The sequence below is a fragment of the Diabrotica virgifera genome, chromosome 1, assembly GCF_917563875.1.
Source record: "Diabrotica virgifera virgifera chromosome 1, PGI_DIABVI_V3a".
Taxonomy (NCBI): Eukaryota; Metazoa; Arthropoda; class Insecta; order Coleoptera; family Chrysomelidae; genus Diabrotica; species Diabrotica virgifera.
In genome coordinates, this window is record NC_065443.1 from 157,674,159 (window position 1) to 157,695,448 (window position 21,290).

General features: G+C 36.7%; 1 protein-coding gene across 1 annotated transcript in view; it reads right to left on the bottom strand.

Moving 5' to 3' along the window:
• Window positions 1-8,337: 8,337 nt before the first annotated feature.
• LOC126878796 (histone-lysine N-methyltransferase MECOM) overlaps window positions 8,338-21,290 on the bottom strand; it is a 38,096-nt gene continuing 25,143 nt past the window's right edge. Inside the window, exons 3-5 of the mRNA XM_050641691.1 lie at window positions 18,774-19,129; window positions 14,155-14,459; window positions 8,338-8,575 (exon numbers count right to left, since the gene is read on the bottom strand). Of these exons, the coding sequence (XP_050497648.1) occupies window positions 8,413-8,575; window positions 14,155-14,459; window positions 18,774-19,129 (824 nt within the window). The 3' untranslated portion in view covers window positions 8,338-8,412. The remainder of the gene's footprint in view (window positions 8,576-14,154; window positions 14,460-18,773; window positions 19,130-21,290) is intronic.

The following is a 21,290-nucleotide window of genomic DNA, read 5'->3' on the forward strand; positions in this document are numbered from 1 at the left end:
GCGTATGGCTTAAGTATATCACAGAATATATTTAGATTTATGCATTATACAATGCATCACAAACAGATGTCCAATTTTTTTATATATTCGATTGACCCTTCGGTTGCCATTACAAAGTCTATAGGGTGGCCTGTGTATGCTCTGCGTGGGCAGTCCTGAACAATGTGACTGATCGTCTGTCTTGCAGCGCCGCAGTCACAAGAAGGCGAGGGGAGTTTACCCCATCTGTGGAGGGAGTCGGCGCATCTTCCACAGTTTGTTCGAATTCGATTAAGGGCTGCCCAAATCTTACGGGGACGTTCAAATTCGCCAGGTTTCCCTATGATGTCCGGTAGACTATGGTAATGCGGATCTGTCCTACTTTCCCAATCTTCTCTCCATCGGGTATTTAAGTCAAAGTTGGATTGCTGCAGCGCTTGAGCAGATTGTAGAGGGGGTAACCTGGATCGGAGACGGTTTCCAAGAATATCGGGGATGTCGTTGTGGACTAGAAGCTGGCGACTGTCCATTATTTTGTTATAATCTTTAACCAATGCATGTTCGCAGCGTAGGTTGGGTGGTGCTATATTACTAAGGGTAGGTAGCCACATTGTAGGGGTGGGCTTAATTGTGCCTGTTATCATACGCATAGTACGGTTTAGTTGGGTGTCGACCAGGTGGGTATGCCTGCTATTTAGCCACACTGGAGCACAGTATTCTGCCACCGGATATATCAGGCCAAGAGCAGAGGATCTTAATGTTGATGCTGTGGACCCCCATGTAGTGCCGCAGAGTTTCTGTATTATATTGTTGCGTGTTTTCAATTTTGCTGCTTTTTTAGTCAGGTGTTCTCTGAATGTGAGCGTTCTGTCTAGAGTAACCCCAAGGTATTTCGGGTATTTATTGTGTTTTAACAGCTTGTTATTAAAATACACTCGCAATTCTCTGTTTGCCAACTTGTTGTTTAGATGAAAAGCTGATACTTCAGTTTTTGTAGTACTTGGCTGTAGTCTCCATTTCTTAAGGTATTCGCTGAGGATGGATAAGTCATTCGTGAGAGTGATTTCTGTAGTTTCTAAAGATTGGTGGCTTGTTGCAAGGGTCCAGTCGTCAGCATATCCAAACTTCCGAGATTCGGTTTCAGGCATGTCAGCAATATAGAGGCTGAAAAGTAAAGGGGCAAGGACAGAACCCTGTGGAAGACCATTGTTAAGTTTCATCTGTCTACTCGTCTCCTTTCCCATTATAACCTGGAAGGCTCTGTTGGTCAGCATGTTGTCAATGAGGTTAATTATCTTTCTGCAGGGGATAATGCGGGCCAGTTTATATATTAATCCCTGTCTCCAAACAGTATCATATGCTGCTGTTAGATCTATAAATACTGTTGCTGTCTTTTGTTTCTTTTGAAAACTAGCTTTTATAAAAGTTGTTAATGACAGCACTTGGTCCGTACAGCTTCGATGAGGGCGGAAGCCAGCTTGTTCAATGGGGACATTTTCTAGTATCCTGTGACTAATTCTGTTGAGGAGAAGCTTTTCTAATAGTTTATATACCATGCTGAGTAGAGCTATGGGGCGGTAGTTTTCTGGCTTATCGTTTGATTTGCCCGGTTTCGGAATTGCAATTATCTTTGTTCGCTTAAGTGAGAAAGGAATGTTACCTGACTGAAGTATATCATTAAAGAACATTGCAAGCCACTGTTTCGTGTATGCACCACTGTGTATCAAGAACTCTGGATGGATACCATCAAAGCCAGGTGCTTTACCTGATTTCATTTCTTTCAGCGCATGTGTGATTTCAGAAATAAGTATTCTTGCTGAATATTCGGAGTTCGTTCTGTTCATTTGTTTTAATGCCCTTAAGTCTCTTTTCACGTTGGTAGTATGTGTTCGATCTCGTGGAGCTCTGGATAGAGACACTATATGGGAGGCAACCTTGTTAGGAGACATTTTAGACTCTCTGGATTGCAGCTGGTTAGCTCCTCCAATTTTCCGCAACAAGGACCATGCCTGCCGGCTTGATTTTTTGAAGTCAAGGTTTTCGACAGTCTTTATCCATTTTTGGCGTCTAGCTGTATCGATGTTGTGTAAAAGCTCATCGGCTATTTCTCGGTCACCACTTTCGAGAAACTTCGTGTATAAGTCTTCACATGTTTCAGTCCATCCAGGCACATATTCTTTGGGATACCCCCTAGGGATGGTTTTCTTGGCAGTGATTATTACTGCGCCCACAAACCTCTCATAATGTTTACTGGTTGGAGGGACCCAGCTCAAGGTTCGGTCTAGTTGTTCAGAGAACTTCTTCCAGTTTGCTTTTCTAAGATTCCACCTGGGTCGAGGATATGATCTAATTATTGGAATTGATATTCCGATGGTGATAAGCACCGGACGATGTTGAGTATGTGGGAAGTCTGCAAGGACACTTCTCGCAGTTGTTAGTGGTCTGTCATTGGTATCTTTTGAGACAAAACATAGGTCTGGGTTATATTCTTTTCTCCATGCAGCTGATTTAAATATTCCTCTGTCTTTGGCATCAAAAACTAGATATGTGTTTTGCTCTTCGGACCATTCTACTAGTGCCTCCCCATTTTCATCATTCGTGGTGTACTTCCACATTTCGTGGTGGCTGTTGAAGTCGCCGATGTATATAGTAGGATGTGGATGAGTCTTTAGCACTTCTGGGTTCCATGTAGTGGCTGGAGGTTTGTATATGTTAACTACGGTAATATCTCCAATCTGGGTGACTACTTCATGTATATTATTTTCATTGGAAGCAGAAAGTAGGAAACCATTTTCTATATTGCAGCGAATGTAGGTTGCGACGCCGTAATGTTTATCATAGGTGGCTCCCAGTAAATCGTAGCCAGGTATCTTTCCCCTTAAATTAAGCTGGACTTTGTCTTCAGTATGGGTCTCTTGTATGGCAACCAGGTCAATGTCGTTATCGTGTAGGATTTTTTGCAACACTTGGCATTTTGCCTGGCTTATGCCCTCGATGTTAAGGTGACAGACTCGGATACACGGTCCGAGATCTCTAGTCAGTTGGTTCTGAGAAGAACCTTTATTTGTTCCCATCGTATGTTTACGTATAGATAAGATTTCTGTTTGTGATCTATGATGTTGGCAGGATATTGTTTTTGTTTTTCGTTCGTCTGCCGCCAAATTTTTGCTAGTTCATTTAGCGTTACCCAGGGTGCACCACATGGAGGCGAACTAGCATTACACCCCTAGGCTATAAAGTTACCGGTACACGGTAAGTTCAGTGCAGACGTTCAAAAAACAAATAATTTTGTAATCATGGATATTGGGGTTGTAGCGATGGATCGCCTCCACGTGGTGCACCCTGGGTAACGCCAAATGATCCATCCTCCCAATCCTAAGGTGTAACACCATCGTGCCGACGGGATGCATGGTACAGGGAGTAAAGTGTATCTAAAGCGATGCCCTAGAGAGATGGCGAACTCTGGGGGATTATAGCCTTAGCACGGTAAGGGCGCACTGCCGTGCCTGACAGCAATTCGTCCCAACTCGTGGGAACAAATATGGAGAACGAGATTGAAAAAACAAACACAAAAACGGGAACGGACACAGAGGCGACTTCAGTCGTGGATTCTGTATCTGTCCCAAATACTGAGCCAGAAGTTGTTCCAAGCGGAACAGACTCTGCACAAAGTAGCAAAAAACGCCTTTCTGGAGCTCAAAAAAGAAAGATGACGAAAAAGGCAAAAATGGCTGCTGGAACATGGACCACAGCAAATCCCCATAAAAACAAAACGGGAGTACTGGTAAAACCCGAGGGTAAAAAGAGACCGCGGGAGAATACCATTACCCCCCCGCAACAAAGGGTTGCTAAGAGACCAAGGAGCTCTCATGAGCAGACTAGGTCATACAGCAATGTCACAAAAGTATTCAGGATAGCGGTGGCACACAGGCACCATCCGGATACTCAACTAGATCAGGCTCACGCAGACCTGATCATCAACAAACTAAAGCTAGCAGTGGATGAGGCTCCTGTTGGAAGTCAAAATCAACTGCTACAGTTCCATAAAACATCGTTTAGCGCAGGTACTCTGTGGGTAAACTGTGCTAACGAACATACCAAAAAATGGACTACTGAGGTGGTAAGGACTATGGAGGGCCTGTGGGAAGGAGTCGACTTAAATGTGGTCGATCCCAGCCACATGCCAAAACGCCCTATGGTCCTCGCCCGCATCCCCGAGAAAGAGGCTGAAGAATCAACAGTCAGAACCCGTTTAGAGAGGCAAAATAAAGACCTTAAGACGGAAGACTGGTTGTTGAAAAATCGGAAGGTCGGAGAGGACATGCAAATCCTCGTATACACGATCGACGAGGTCTCCTATAAAACATTGAAGGCTGCAAATTTCAAGGCGTATTACAGACTTGAAAAGATATCCTTCAAAACCATCAGAGGCATTGATGGCTCCAATCAGAATCCTGCAAGCGAATCTCCAGCATAGTAAGTCAGCTTCGGCAGAACTTACTGTCGCCATGAGAAGGTTTGATGTAGCCTTGATACAAGAACCCTGGGTTTACAAGGGCAAAATAAGAGGTCTATCGGGTATTGGTGGAGAGCTTATATATAGCCGGTCTGCCGATGTCCCGCGAACTTGCATAATAGTCAAACGAAACATCAAAACACTGCCGTTGATAAATCACTGTTCCAGGGATTTAACCACGGTAAAGATGAAGATCATAGATGGAGGAGGGGTGAAGCAGATAGTTTTAGGATCAGCATACCTCCCATATGATGATCCCGAACAACCACCATCAAGGGAATTGGAGCAGCTAGTGAGAGATTGCAGGAAAAATGGATTGCAATTGATCATTGGCTGTGATGCGAATGCGCACCATCTGACTTGGGGCAGTACAAACACCAATGCAAGAGGTGAGTCAGTACTACAGTTTATAATGCAACATAATTTAGACATATTAAACGTAGGAAACAAACCAACCTTCGTGACTTCACGACGGAAGGAGGTGATTGATATAACAGTTGCCACGACTAACGTGGCTAGAACTGTGAAAAACTGGCATGTGTCAGATGAGGTGTCCTTTTCAGACCATCGACACATTTGTTTTGAAATGACAGGCAATGAGCTTATCAAGGAAACTTACCGTAATCCTCGTAAAACAAACTGGGAAGCATATCAAGCAGACATAGAATATAGCTTAGGCAGGATTAACGGGAAGATAAGGCATACATTGGACCTAGACATGGCTGCCGAACAATTTCAAGAGATTGTCACGTCAGCGTTCGAAGACAACTGTCCGGAGATAGTCAGGAATTCCAACAGGAAAGTTCCCTGGTGGAATCATAATCTTGCAAATCAAAGGACAGAGGTTAGACGAAAATTTAATTTCGCCAAAAGGTCAGGCGAGTGGGGCGATTATCGCAAAGCTCTGACTGACTACAATAAGGAACTGAGAAGGGCAAAAAGAGAATCGTGGAGAAGGCATTGTGAAGAGATAGAAGGGACTTCAGAAATGGCAAGGCTCCATAAAGTTCTCTCAAAGGACCCTCAGATAAGTATTCCCTCGCTCCAAAAAGAGTCAGGTGAATACACTCAGAATGGTGAAGACACCCTGAAAGAGCTTTTCAGGGTGCACTTTCCTGAGTCTGAGACAAAACTGATACCACTAGACACATGGCAAACCGGACTGGATATCATGAATTATGGTTCTAGGGAAAACTGGCATGTGGCAAAAGAAGTTATAAACCAGGACAAAATCAAATGGGCAATAAACTCATTCGAGCCATATAAATCACCGGGTCCGGACGGGATTTATCCAATACTTCTACAGAAGGGAAACGACCTTCTTTTCAAAAAATTGTGTAAGATACTGCAGGCTAGTTTAGGGCTGGGGTACATACCAAAAGCATGGAGGCTGATAAGGGTGGCTTTTATACCCAAACCTGGCAAAATCGGACAGGAAAGGGCCAAGTCTCTGCGGCCATTAAGTCTGATGTCATTCGTACTGAAGACCTTAGAAAAACTGCTCGATAGGCATATCAGGGATGGTGTATTGGTTGAAAGTCCGATACATCGGGGACAATATGCATATCGAGCGGGAGTCTCCACAGAAACGGCACTGCACCATCTTGTACAGAGAGTGGAGTACGTTCTAGAAAACCAAGAGGTGATGTTGGGTGCATTTCTCGATATTGAGGGAGCATTTGACAACACCTCTTACGAAGCGATCACAAGGGCGATCCGTCTAAAAGGAATAGACGAAACAAGCTGTAGATGGATAGACTGCATGCTGAGAAGCCGTGTGATATATGCTACGTTGCTAGGGGATACAGTGTCAGCTCAGGTAGCCAGAGGCTGCCCACAGGGGGGAGTCTTATCTCCTCTATTGTGGAATCTGGTCATGGATGGCCTGATAGCTAGACTCGACAACGATAGGCATCACGTCCTGGGCTATGCGGATGACCTAGTCATCTTAGCCCACGGAAAATTTAATGGTACAGTCAGAGATCGAATGCAACAGGCTCTGACAGTAGTTACAGAATGGACTTCAAATGTAGGGCTTAACATCAGTCCTCTAAAGTCCAAAATCATGAAATTTACTAAAAGAAGGAATTCAGAGGAATTGGGTCCTCTAAGTCTAAATGGTATACATTTAAATCTGGTGAGTGAAGTAAAGTATCTCGGGATAATATTAGACTCAAGACTTACTTGGAATCAGCAGATAGAAAGAATAACGAAGAGAGCGGTATCTACGTTAATGGTAGCCAGACGTACTCATGGAAAAATGTGGGGTTTGAGACCAGACATGGTATATTGGACTTATAACATGGTAGTAAAACCCACAATTACATATGCATCAGTGGTATGGTGGCCAAAAGTGCAGCAAAAAAGTGCCATCATCAAATTAAGCAAGGTGCAAAGACTTGCTTGTCTCGGGATCACGGGGGCTATGAGGGGCACACCTACGGCAGCTATGGAGGCACTACTGGATCTCCCTCCTTTACATATAACAATCAGAGGTGAGGCGAGAATGGGCTATTATAGACTGCGAGAAAACCTGAGCAACGTACCAGTTAAATCAGGACATAGTAAAATAACGAATGAAATTAATGATGCCGAATGGATGATGATTTCTGACCATATGACATCAAGATATATGTCTGAAGTACCTTTTCAAGTGGACATTTGCCCACGAGACGAATGGGACAGAGGAAACTCTCGACCCAGACTGCAGGGTTGCACCTGGTATACGGACGGGTCTAAAACTGCAGACGGTTCGGGCGCAGGAATATTCTATAGTGGTGGAAATTTCAACATTTCTATTCCACTGGGAGAATGTACCTCCGTATTTCAGACAGAGATTTTTGCAATCTTGCAGTGTGCAAGAGAAAACAACCTGAGGGCATTCGAACTGCAGCGGGTTAACATATGCACAGATAGCCAAGCAGCCATTGGGGCTCTTATAAGCCCTAAGGTGAACTCTAGGCTGGTGTGGGAATGTCGACAAGAACTTGATAGACTGGCACAACATAACAGTGTTATACTGGTATGGGTTCCAAGTCATCGGGGCATATACGGCAATGAAAGAGCTGATGCACTTGCCAAGAGAGCATCAGCTACAAAATACCTGGGTCCAGAGCCGGCCGTGGGAGTGCCAAAAAGCACCGTCCGCGAACGAAAAAAAGCCTGGATCCGAAGCCAACACAACTCACACTGGGAGAGTGTACCCGGTCAAACACATGGCAAGATGTATATCGGACGGACATGTGCTAGTAGAGCTGAGTTACTGCTGAAAACAAGCAGGAATCAGCTCAGAGTCATAACAGGTTTCCTCACTGGACATGCGCCAGTTAAGGGTCACCTGCATACAATGGGGCTGTTTCATGGAGACTTGAGCTGCAGACTCTGTAAGAGAGAACCTGAAACAGTCAACCATATTTTGCATGACTGTGAGGCATTGGATCGGAGGCGGCAAACACTTTTCGGAGACATCGAAATGACTCCAAAATTATATGGCACCCACCCACTAGACCTGTACAAGCTGGTACAGGGTTCCAGAATTCTGGAATGGGTTTCATAAACAATGGAAGATGTACAATAAGCCAAGCGGCTGCAGTACAACCGGTTCACAACAGACGGCTTCCAGGGAAAAAAAAAAAAATCATGGATATTTTATACTATAAAATGTTATATTTCGTTGGAAAGAGAAGATTTCAGAGAATAATTTTCAACTATACATCATACCCCAAAAAACTTAAAAAATTCAATTTTCGGACTTTGGCTGCTCTTAAGTAATTTGGGTCAAATCAATATTTTGAGCCCATAAACACAAATGAATATAAGAGAAATCACTTATAATTCCAAAACATCAGAACATTTATATTTTCAAAAATAAACATCAGCAAATAAACACATTTATAAGAAATTATCAAAATATAATATCATTTCATAGATTTCGATTCTTCGTCACTTGGTTCACTTTTGATTTCATCGGTTGAATCGACAATGATATTCATGCCAGGGTGGGTTTCTACCATATGTCTAGATTTTAAATGCCTCTCCAAGTCACGTCTTCTTACCAAAATTTTTCCGCAGAGTTCACATCTAAAAAAATAAAATATGAAGTATATAAATGGTTAAATAAAATATAAACAATTTGTTTAAATTTGCATTGCTAAATTGTGGTCTACTTTTTAAATAATTTGTAAAAGGATTAGACGCAGTCCATCGAATTGTTTCACCTTGATATGGTGATGGCGCTTGATCCAAGTAAACTGTTGCCAAAAGACCGATATAATATAAACAACGTAAAAGCGTATTTTATCTTGGCCAAAGCTACATGGCAGTTGCCGGTCAGAAAATAACTACATATCGCTCATTTACCAGAACAACGTGATATTTCAAAATATCTGATTTTTGTATTATCCGTTAAATAAATCCGCCGTATTTCATTCTATATACTGCAAAAACATGACATCTTTAAATTAAAAGTAAAGTGTGCTTTGGAGGGACAAAGACAGAAATGATGTGACAACTCATCTTGTAGCGTTGTTTCTTTTGGACACCTCGTTATTTTCAATAGTGTGACATATTAGTTGTGATCTGTTTGGCGTAGGGTAAAGTGCTCTCTGTTTTCACAAATAACGTGACATCACGACCATACCACCCTGTTATTGCAGAGGTAAGCTGCAATCAAATGTTTAATTTTATTTCTAAAATGTAACAAAGGTATTTGACCCGTTAATCTAGAAAAAATTCAGTAACATGTGAAGTAGTCTTACCGAAGGTAATACCACGAGTCCTCTGAATTTTATCGATACATTTTTTTGTTTTCACGAAAACTAGGACGAGTGATTTTATCCATTTCGGTTTGTTTGAGTGATTTTACCCTAAATAAAGAAGTTTAAGTATGAAAACGAAAAAATTTATCAAGCAAAATTTAGAGGACGAGTGGTATTTGAAAAGATTATTTTGTGAACCAATATGTATTATCAGTAAATACGGGCATCTGTGAAATATTTTTAAGACAACTAGGATCAATGTCTTAAGTAGGTTATAGATTATAGTTATAGGTATGTACGTATTATGTGAAAGGACATCGCACACATCTTATGGAAAATATAATGTCACTCAAATTCAATAAAATTTATACGAATAGATACGTTTTAAATTAACGGTCAAATCTTATCATTGCGCCAACTCTTAATTATGATTAATTACGGCGCAAATTGCAATTAAAGTTTATCGAAATCACATTTTTGGAGTCAGTAAAAGTGTCACTATTGCTCTGGGTGCTATTCAAAAGGAGCTTAAACCCCGCTGGGCCTAAGCGGATTAGTGAAACTAATCGGCTGATTTATGGAGTACCGACAATTTGGGTATTTTAAAATATTTTTTCTCTCTCTAACTTATGTACGTACCCATTTGATTTCAGATTTATTTATATCAATTTCTGCTCTTATTATTGAAAATATAGAGTTGGCGCAATGATAAGATTTTACCGTTAATTTAAAACGTATCTATTCGTATAAATTTTATTGAATTTGAGTGACATTATATTTTCCATAAGATGTGTGCGATGTCCTTTAGGGTACCTTAAGTTTTATCAGGGAAGATACTGTTTTATCAAAGAAGAGGCTGTTTTATCAGTATTACACTCAATGATTGGCTAGAACGACGCGTGGTGATTGGCTGAAAAAGTAAAAACGTCAGAATTTGACAGGTGAAAAAAATAATCATTGATATCACGTTCTTGTTGTAAAAATATTATTTTTCATAGGTAATATCACAAGAAGAACCAGTGTTGATGATAAACTGGATATTTTTGTTTTGATTATTTGTTGTTGTGCACTTTTTCCAGAAAAATTATATTATCTCACAGTCTATTATGTCAGTATATCACGTTATACATACTAATAAAAATTCATAATGAGCGTTATTTTTGCAGATGAGATCGCGGACTAACAAAATTCTCAAGTTAGCATTAGAAATACATAAGAGTGCTGTTGCTGGATCGTTAGGTAGTAAGGTTGTTAATATTAAACAATAATTCTGATTTTTAAAATGTTTTTGGTAAATGAGAATTTTATAAATTTTATTATTTGCTATTGATATAAATATTTTGTAAATAATTAATGTCGTTAATCCCAGAAAACATTATCGCTGCGAATCGACAAGTAGCAGCAATTCATTTAGTAGATCATTAAGTAGTTCTACTAAGAATATCTCGTTATTCCACGAAGGTAAGTACTTTATTGGTAAAGTTATACAACAATCTCAATCAAGATGTACTAAAAATAAACATACCAAGACACGTTAACTGTTACAAGGAGCACTCCCGAAGTCCCGAATGATTTACAATGTATAAACTTTGTCAATTATCATTTGGGATTTACAATGTATATACATTGTAAGTCATGATTCAGGAGTGCTTCTTGTAACAGTTAACGTGACTTGGTTTGTTTACTTCTAGTGCATCTTGATTGTGAATATAGTATAGTTTGTTATTAGTTTTTTTATATTGCATAACAATATGAATTAAGTAGATTTTTGTTACTGTTTCCACTGGTCTACATATTTTTTTTTATTTTGTAGATAGTGATGATTCTGTCAATGATCCGAAATCCGAATTATGGACTAGAAGAGCCAGAACCTAAGACTGAAAGTAAGATGATATTGAAAACTGCTGTGACAACATTTTATATTCGACAAAGTACACAAAAATTCCTCCTTCTACATCGATTACTATTGACACTTCATACATACAAATGTACTTACGAAGATAAAACGTTGCAGGACAACTTAAAAAATGTACATTCAACTAATGTAGAGAAAAGTGTAGCTATTACGCGGCATGAGTCGAGAGAAATCTATGAAACAGTAACGAAAAAGGAAAATATGATAATAAAACAGAAAAGTGAATGGAAGAAAAATGTTAAAATATTAAGAAATAGTGGAAAAGGATACCAATTCTCAAAATCCAGTAAAATTTTTCTGGAACGCTCTTTAAAGCCACCATGCAAAGATACCTGCACATTCAAATGTCAAGTAAATCACAGAGAGTCAGCGGCAACAACTTTTAGCACAATACTGGGCTCTGGGGGACATTGAAAAACAATAATTATTGTCCATTCTTAGCAAACAACGTCGAAACAGTTGTCCCAAAATATCGTTATGTCAAAGTTGACTCTCATGGATGTGTTGTTCCAAAGCGTAAAAATAATAATGCCTATTTTTATCTGTATCTGGTGTGAAAACTAGAGTATGCAAAACCTTTTTTAAAAACACTTTCAGTATTAACAACCGTCCAATCAAAACAGCTTTAGAAAAAAAGAATAAAAATACTAATATTTCTTCGATGAAGGTTTTTGCCGTGGAAATCATAGAAGTTCGATGAAAACATGGAGAATGGAGTTAGAGAGTTCTAAAAGCAATACCGAAAGTTGATTTAATTATTAATACTCATAATGCTTACTATGATCTACTTAATTGATCATTTACAGCAATATTTTACTTCTGGTGTTCAAAAAATATTCATGAATGATTGTTATCACAATTTATTTTAAAATATTTTATAACTTTCAATAAACTTATGAATAAGGACCATGTGTTTTATTTATTTTAGTTACCTAAAACCAGAAAATTTTATCATCTACAATGTTGCAAATTAATTTATTGCATTATTTTCTTTCTACATTTTCCGAAAGAATGTGGTATATATGTTAATTTTTTTTTGCATGTCTAAATTCTATAAGTATATTGATAAAATCTGGGTAAAATGATTAATTTTATTCAAAGCTAATAGTTAATCTAGTTAATCTATACTCCAATTACAATTTCAAGCAAATTAATTTAGTCATTACCTACCAGTTTATGATTTTTTGAAACATAAAAAGTGCTCTCCTGTAAAATTGTACTTTTCGTGATATCACGTTGTTCTGGTAAATGAGCGATATCACAAACGATTTACTGTAGCCAACAGGCTGCAATTGCTTTCACGGTAGACCTTATACTACAAACTGTTTTATAAAATGGAAGCTCCGTAGTTACCGACTCTTATTTGTGGAAGTATATTTGATCAAATCAAACTAGAAAAAAAAACTCTAAGGCAGTCAAAAACTGACAAAACTACTTTCAAAAGGTACATATAACCAGCAGACCAAGAATTAACAGTTACCACAACGTTGGACTAACTAACATACAGATTACGCTCTGATCAGATTAGATATGGATCAACCAAGCAAATTGGAATAATTTAAAGCTTATTTTTTGAAGAGTTTAAAGAATGAATATTGATATACAGAACGCTAATCAAGCCCGTCCTTACTTACACGTCATAAAGGTGGACGATAATAAAAAGTGATGAAGAACGGTTAGGCTGTTTTGAACGTAAAATCTTTAGGGTAAGAACAGAACAAGTGGGTCGCGGTGAAGCTGTAGGTGGCGGTCGCGGTCGATGTCAATATCCATGTAAAACAAACACATTGTAGTGAATGGAAGAGAACAGAGCAGGTAAGTCGCGGTGGAGGTTTAGCGCGATGCCATCCAGGAGGTTTACATCGATGCTTTTGAAAACAAACTGAGTTTGTTTTACATGAATGTCTACTGCACGGCCTACAAGGATGCTTCCCTGTGGTTGGTCCGTTCGAAGCCAAGTTGTCATTACCTGCGCTATCTGAGTTGATACTTTTTATATAATCCATTTTTTGTATTCAGTTTATTTTTGAATTTCTAAAGTAATTAAATTCAGTAAATTTTTGAAATAAGAAGGAGGATCTGATTATTTACAGTATTGTGTATTTAAAAAAAAAAAAATAAACAAATCCGCTGTTTTTAAGTGTATTTTCGTGTGGCGTATAAAGTACGCCACGCGTGTAGTTATGTTATAACTTGATGCGCGGGTAGTTAAAGGTTAAACTACTTCACTTGATAGTGGTTCTTGCTCGACTGACAGCGCAGGTGACCTCCCTGCTATGTGCTGTCGATATCGACCGCGACATAACTAGTAGCATCCACCGCGACCTACACCTCCACCTCGACCCACTTGTTCTGTTCTTACCCTTAGGCATATTAATAAAGGCGTGCAGGAAAACGGATTATGGCGTAGCCGCTTTAATTTTGAGTTTTACCGCCTTTATAGTGACCCAGTATTAGTAGCTCTATCAAAATAAATAAGGCTGCGGTGACTAGGCCACTTAGAGAGAATAAATGACATGAAGCAGTCGAAACAAATTTATAACCAAAGACCGGATGGAGTGAGGAGAAGAGGCAAGCTCAGATCATGATTCAATGACCTGGTGGAAGACGACTTACAAGTATTAAGAGTACGAAATTGAAAAACCAAGGCGAAGGATAGGATGGAATGAATCTAGATTCATTCTAGAACAGGCCAAGATCCACTATCTGTTATAGAGCCAATGATGATGATGACGATGATAAAAGCAATGTATAAATAATATACGAAAGGGAATATTTACACCTCGTCTAACTCGCCACTCCGTGACAGGTGTTTCGGTATTTTTAGCTCTTCAGTCGGATCTTGTTTGAAAGACAAGGTAAGGAAATCCTTTTCGTATAACGGTAGTTAATACACAACCATGCAGTTATTCGCAGACTAGGGCAATCTGGATTATATAGAAGCAACCTACTAGCTTGACATTAATCAAGCTTGTAATATTACTCACCTATAGGGCGTATTTCCTTCAGCATGTAGCCTTACATGTTTATTCAGATTACTCGGATCTCCAAAGGGTCTATTACAAAATTTGCATTTCAGAGGTTTGTATCCAGTATGAGTTCTTATATGAATTTTTAATCCATATTTTCTAGAATAACACTTTCCACAGTAAAGACAAATGTGTCCTTGTCGTGACTTTCCCAAACTGCTAACGAGACTTTCAATTTGAGCTTCGTCGCTATATCCTTGATGACGTAAATCAAAGCAAGATGGAAGTACTGTAGGTGGAGGCGTAACATTATAATCCACAATCTGAAAGAAAATAGTAAAACTGAAAAAATAGCTGAACATTTTTTTTATTAAAATAAAATGAGTTACAAGTCTCTCGAAATTCGAATCTTGTAACGAATGTTCCGCATACCATACTCTTAAGTCATGCAAATACTAAAAGCACTAAAAGATGATTGCTCAACTTGATCAAGATATCCTGAGAGAAAAAATATATGCAATCATTCAACTAATTATCCGAGGAAAACTGAGGAGAAAAGTTCTCAAAATAAGTAAGAAAGTAAGTCACAATAAATGTCGTCGCTACGGAAAATAAAGAACTGGAAAGGCATAAATAACAGTGACGAGCTCTGTCATACCGCAAAGTAAGATAATTCGCCAACGCACTATAGGTGCATGGCGCTATAAGAGGAAGAACTGAAAAAACCATCCCATGACCTATTCCTGGGAATCTTATAGACAGACGTATTTCGTTACTTCCAGCTATTTCGAAGCATTGTGAAAAATTACTTGTCAAAGGAATAAAATCACTAATAAAAGATAATGATTTGATTCCCACCCATTAATTTCGATTTAAGGTGAGCCACTTGCTAATAAAACAAGTTTAATTATCGGACATGACAACACATGAACGTGGCCCTTGATGTCAGTCAGCTGGAAATCTCAAGTCAAAAAGTAACGTGGGGAACTTGGAATTAAATAAAAAAATGTACTAGCTGCTAGGTCGAAGTTCAATAATTGTTTGTTTAACCCTGTTTTAAGTAGCTAGTGTCGATGCATACTAGCCCAGGCAGAACGGCTTTTATTATTTTTGTTTTCACTCAATTTTGAAAAAAAAAAATGTGAAAACTTTGAATTGTTTTCAAGTCCGTCTGTCCGTTTAACTGTCTGTCTATCTGTCTGTCCGTAAACACAACTCCTCCATCATTATACCAGGTAGAATGACAAATGAGGTATCGAATGAAAGATTATAATCCAAGGATGGTACTGAAGGTTAGAAATTTGATCTAGGACTTTTGGTTTCAGAAATACAACCGCAAGTACTGTATTAAAGTCACTTAAATAGTACAAAAGCGATGCGCCTTAGCAAGACGAGAACAAATGTGTTTATACTTCCGGTTTCATGACTGTCCATCTATCCAAGGATGGTATTAAAGATGAGAAATTTGACCTCGGATTTCCGGTTTTAGAAATGCAACCAGAAGTATTGTTTTAAAGTCACCTGAATAGTACAAGCGATATATTATTTGACGCGCTTTAGCAAGGCGAGAACAAATATACACTTCCGGTTTTATGACTGTCTGTAAGTCTGTCCGTCCGTTCGCGAATATAACTCCTCCTTTATTAATACAGATAGAATGACAAATGAGGTGTCAAATGAAAACTTATTACCCAAAGATGAGAAATTTGACCGCGGACTTCCGGTTTTTGAGTTGAAATCAGAAGTACTGTTTTAAAGTCACCGAAATAGTATAAGCGACATATTACTCGACTTGCCTTAGCAAGATGAAAACAAGTGTATAATTTTGGTTTTTTATATCATATCCTGTTAAAAAATTCTAACCGGAAGTGCCATATTATAGTCGTAGAAATAGAACATATGTGATATATCAATCGAAGCTTTTTGAAAAGTCGAGCTTGAATATTAAGTTTCGGATTTGAAGTCACTTCCGTTTAAACAATTATTATCACATAAAGTTTAGTAAAAATGACTCAAAATTAGTGAAATATTATATCAATCGACGCAACGTTACACGAAGAGTTCAAATATCGACTTCCGGTTATACTTTCGATCACTTTGGGTGAAAACCATGGACTTACGAAGTCCAATTACTTGTTTAGAAATGAAAATGTTGTCGTTGGTGCCGATTGTTCAAAGTTACCTAACAACATATTATAATCTGCTCTTCTATAAACAAATATTAAAGCCTATCTGAATCTCTAGCACAAAACTGGAGGGGTATGCTAGAAAGTCCAAGAGAGAAATTATACAGAGTTCAAAAAAAGGTACTAAGAAAAATCATCGATGCACCCTATTATTGTCTAACAGTGACATACATCGGCACCTTTAAATGGAGAGACTATTAACCAAGTCAAGACTATTTATCAAGTCAATAGCAGAATAAGTATAAAATTACTAGTAGTTACCATCAATGGCTGCTAGAGACTATTAACCGAAACTGAGAATAAAATGACCAGTAGTTAACAACAATGGCTGCTTCAACATGCAAAATTCAGTTTAATTCAATTAGATTAGAACAAAATTACTCCTTGTCTATCTGATTCAGTGTTGCCAATCGAATTTCTCTAGATTCTAGATTATCTGATGATCGCTCGAAAAATATCCGATTTGTCGCGAAAAGGTACGCTAGATCAAAAATTATTCTGTTATTAAAATCAATGTTGCCAATGTTATTCTTTTAGTCCCCTTAACAACCATCAAATAATAAAATCCGTTGTTCGTACGCCAATCAGTTGACTGTAGTCAATTACCATTATGATAATTAACATAATTAATTGATTAATTAATTATTAATTATCAATTAACGTAACAACATTTATCATAATTTATTAATTAATCAATTAATCTCATAATTGTAATCAATTATGTTTTCAGCAACCCAATCAAAGTTGACATTGACAGTAATTAAATATTTGATAATGATCAGTTGATTCCATTTCTGAGTAGCGTTCGAACAACCGGCCCTTTAATCTACTGGATTCTCTGTTTCACAGTTTAAAAATTTTCGTTTATAGATGAAAATCTCGTATCCTAGCTGATTACCTAATTCATGTATGTAAATACTATTTACTTACAATTATTATATTATTCGTATTTTGTATTATCGTAAGTGTTAACTTCTAAATAAATAAATAAATCTAAATATTTCATTATTTGGATCGTTATATTTATTATAATTATTTAAGTTAAATAAAACACTTTTAAATATTATTTTATTAAAACGTAATAACTACCTAAAACTAGGTACTAGAAAAATAAATAATAAATAAATCAATATAAAAAAAACACAGCTACATTAATAGCATAGGCGCAAAATTTCTGGTCAATGCTTTTAAAATGCAATATTTTTTTCGAGTCCTGAGAAAGCTAATAAGTATTATTTAAAAATTTAAACGCAGAATGAAATATTACATTATTACCGAGGGACGAAAGTCCCTGAAGACTTCTATAATTTTTATTCTAATAAGTTACAGGGCTGAAAGGAAAAGAGAATATTGAGTGTGATTTTTAATTTCAAATATCTCATTTAAAAGAAATATTTTGTTTATTCTAAGGGACTTTTGGCCCTCGGTAATAGTGTAATCTTTCATTCTGCGTTCAAATTTTTCAAAAATATTTATCAGTTTTCTCAGGATTCGAAGAAAATGAATACTTTTAAAGATTATTGGTCCAAAATTTTGCGCCTACGCTCTTTTAACAACTAAAGATTTATTACAACTAAAACAATAGAAATGTATTTGACAGTTATTAAGATATCAAGGTTATTATCCATAATACCCGTGGTGCGTTCAACGTTTAATGCCCGACTAAATAATTTTTATAGGCAAAAAATTTGAAGAATTTTTGAGTTAATTAGTAGATATCTAGATATTACTAGTTTCAAATAAGTAGAATTTTCTACAACCACTATTCCAAATGCATTTTTCTGCACAATTTTATGTTAACAAACTTAATATTTTCTCACAGAATAACTGAGAGTAGTGTGCCGAAAAGTGACGTTTCTGTGCCGGAAAGTATTTTCACAAACCGAAACTTATTTCAACATACGTTTACTTAAGCACTGCACTACAGAAAATGAAAATAAAACTAAATCGTGCCTGAATTAGCTTTCATAAGTTTAAAGACTAAAAACTAAAAACTCATAAATAACATCGGACGGCAGACGGTTTTTGAAATTTGAATTGGATTAGTATGCCTTAAGTGGACGCACTTGTGCATTTAAATTCTAAACAAAAGAATTGGCATATGTTCCTTTTGTCAAAAGATGAAAAGTATCGGATGTCACTAACATTCATCCAGTATAAAAATTTGGGTGGAACCAAAGAAAATTATTGTGTTGTTGGTGTTGGGAATATATGGATGAGAAAGTTTTAGTAGATGGTAGATACACTGAAAATATACGCAAATATCCGATTTATTTAAAGATAGGAAGAAGATACGACAACTCTCAAAAAGGTATGCAAATCGGATAATTATCCGCCGATTGGCAACACTGATCTGATTACTTCTTGTCTATCTTGATTAGATCAGCAAACGGCACGTTACTAATTTTACTTACGACAATAATATATAGCAATATTATTTCTATTATTTACCTTGGAGTACTCATCAAAAGCCTGAGAGGAATTTTCATCTTTCTTAAATGGTTTAAAAGCACTCGGCTCTTTTTCGTAAGGTCTATAAAGTCTATGTTCCAAGGGCATCACATTTTCTGCATATTTTGTCAAGTCAATAGCAGACTTTTGTTTAACTGATTGATGTTTAAGGTTCAACTGGACGTTAAAAGTGTCTTCTTTTTCAAATGTCTGACGGGATTCATTCAAAGCATTAGAAAGTCTTTCCCAAAGAGTTGAAATAGACATCTTTCCACATCCTAGTGTAATGTGTAGTTTTAAAGGATTTGGAGATTCGTAGAGCGTGGAACATCTGTTGCAAACATACTTTTTTTGACCTGAAAAGTTAATTATTTCATACATTACTTTTTTAAAGTGTATTTTAACTTCAAATTAACATTTGATACAGAGAATAAGGATCAAAACTTAACGAACTATTTATTTTCAAATGTTTTTCACAACCAGAAATATCAGAAGTACCTACTCTTTGAGTTCTTGAATTCTTTGAGTTCAGTAGTACTGTATCGCTACAAACGTCACATCTTTGCTATTTTATTTTTAAATAATTATTTCACTTCATTTTCTTTAATATTTCATTAATAATTATCTTCTGTATTCGTTTAACTTGTTTTCTCGTTAAAAACCTGTTTGGCGCCCGTTCTATAGGCAACTCTCTTTACATTTAAGAATCTCATCTAACCATGTGTCCTGTGTTCATTACTTCATACCTATGTGGTCGTCATTTTAAATGTCATTTCGATGACAGTGACAATTCTCACAATGGAGGTAGGAGGTGGTAAAATTAATTTATTTAAAGAGATGAGCCCATAGCACCTTCATTTATTTCCAGACTTTCATATTTAGTCTAGGCGCCAGAGGGATCACCGTGTCCTTTTCAATTCTGATGGACAAACTCAACGGTTTCTTATGGATTTTTGGCTGCTGATTACGAATTTCGAGGGTGGATTTCGATCCGAGTGGTCAAAAAATTGTTATAAACAATTTAATTGTTTATAAATTGTTTATAAGGCTCTGGCTCATAAACTAAAAGGGGTAAAAAAGAATGTTTCAAATAAAATTTGTTCGCTAATAAAAAACGAATAAAAAAACGTTTACTAAACTTAAATCCAACAGTTAGAACTCAAGATATTGTAAAATTAGTGCACAATGCAAATTGCAAATTGCAAAATAAGTATTTTTCGAAGCTTTATCGATCGTAACTCAGCTTCTACACATGAAAATGAGACCTAGAAGGCCTCATTTTAAAGCTTCTTTAATAGGATTTCAAACAAAGTTTGTTAAGTTACTTTATCTTTATTTTTTTTAAGTTATACCAGTTTGAAGTTATAATTTTCTTTAAAAAATTGTTCATTAATTTGTTTATAAGGGTTTCAAGTAAATTTGGTCTGTAAACATTTATACTTTAGTTAACAATAATGATAGAAAAACTCAAAAGGAACATTTTGAGCTTTTTAAAATGTTCGTAAGTTTATTTTTGGTCAAGATATCGATCTTTTAATGGCGCGCTATGAGGCGCAAAATTAGCTCACAGTCAAGTATGTAAGTATTTTTCGACGCTTTATCGATCGTAACTCGGCTTCTACGCATGCAAATGAGCCAATATGTGATATCCATATAAAAATAAATCGAGTTCTTTTACAGCATCATCATTGCATATAAGACGAGCATTTATGTTATGGCGGCATACACACAATTTACGTGCCTTCTGATGTTGCAAAAGAACTAGATCCACTTCATATAGATATCATATAGATAATTAGACTCTGAAGGCTCAGAAAGTTTTAGTTTTACTGCCTACAAGAACAGACTTAGTACCACCATGTAACTGTAAAAATAGCTCTAAGAACTTATGCAGATGTAAAAAAGCTGAGATTCTCTGTATATCTCGATGCAGATGCATGAAAGATAATGTTTGTAAAAATAGTATTAATAAATAATATCAACTTACTTTTTAGTTATTGGTATTTCAAATTGTCCGTTTTGACATACAATAATAATGTATACAGGGTGACCCAATTTAGAGATATGACGTCATCGTTGATTTTCTTAAATGGCAACACTGTCATTTTGATAGCTATTTTGATAGGGTGTGTAAAGTTATACATATCTGCAAAATATCAAATTTTTATTCTCTACCATTTAAAAGATAATAAATAATAACAAAGTTATGTCTGTAATTTGGAATAAATTCAATAATTCAAAAACTAATTGTTTTTTTGAAAAATGCTCAGACCCATCGATTAGTATTTCAAATTGTCATTTTTGAAATACAATAATAATATATACAGGGTGTCCCAATTTAGAGATATGACGTCATCGTTGATTTTATTAAATGGCAATACTGTCATTTTGATAGCTACTTTGATAGGGTATGTAAAGTTATACATAACTGCAAAATTTCAAATTTTAATTCGCTAACATTTACAAGATAATAAAAAATAAATTATGAAAGACAAGTAGGTACATCATCAAATTAAT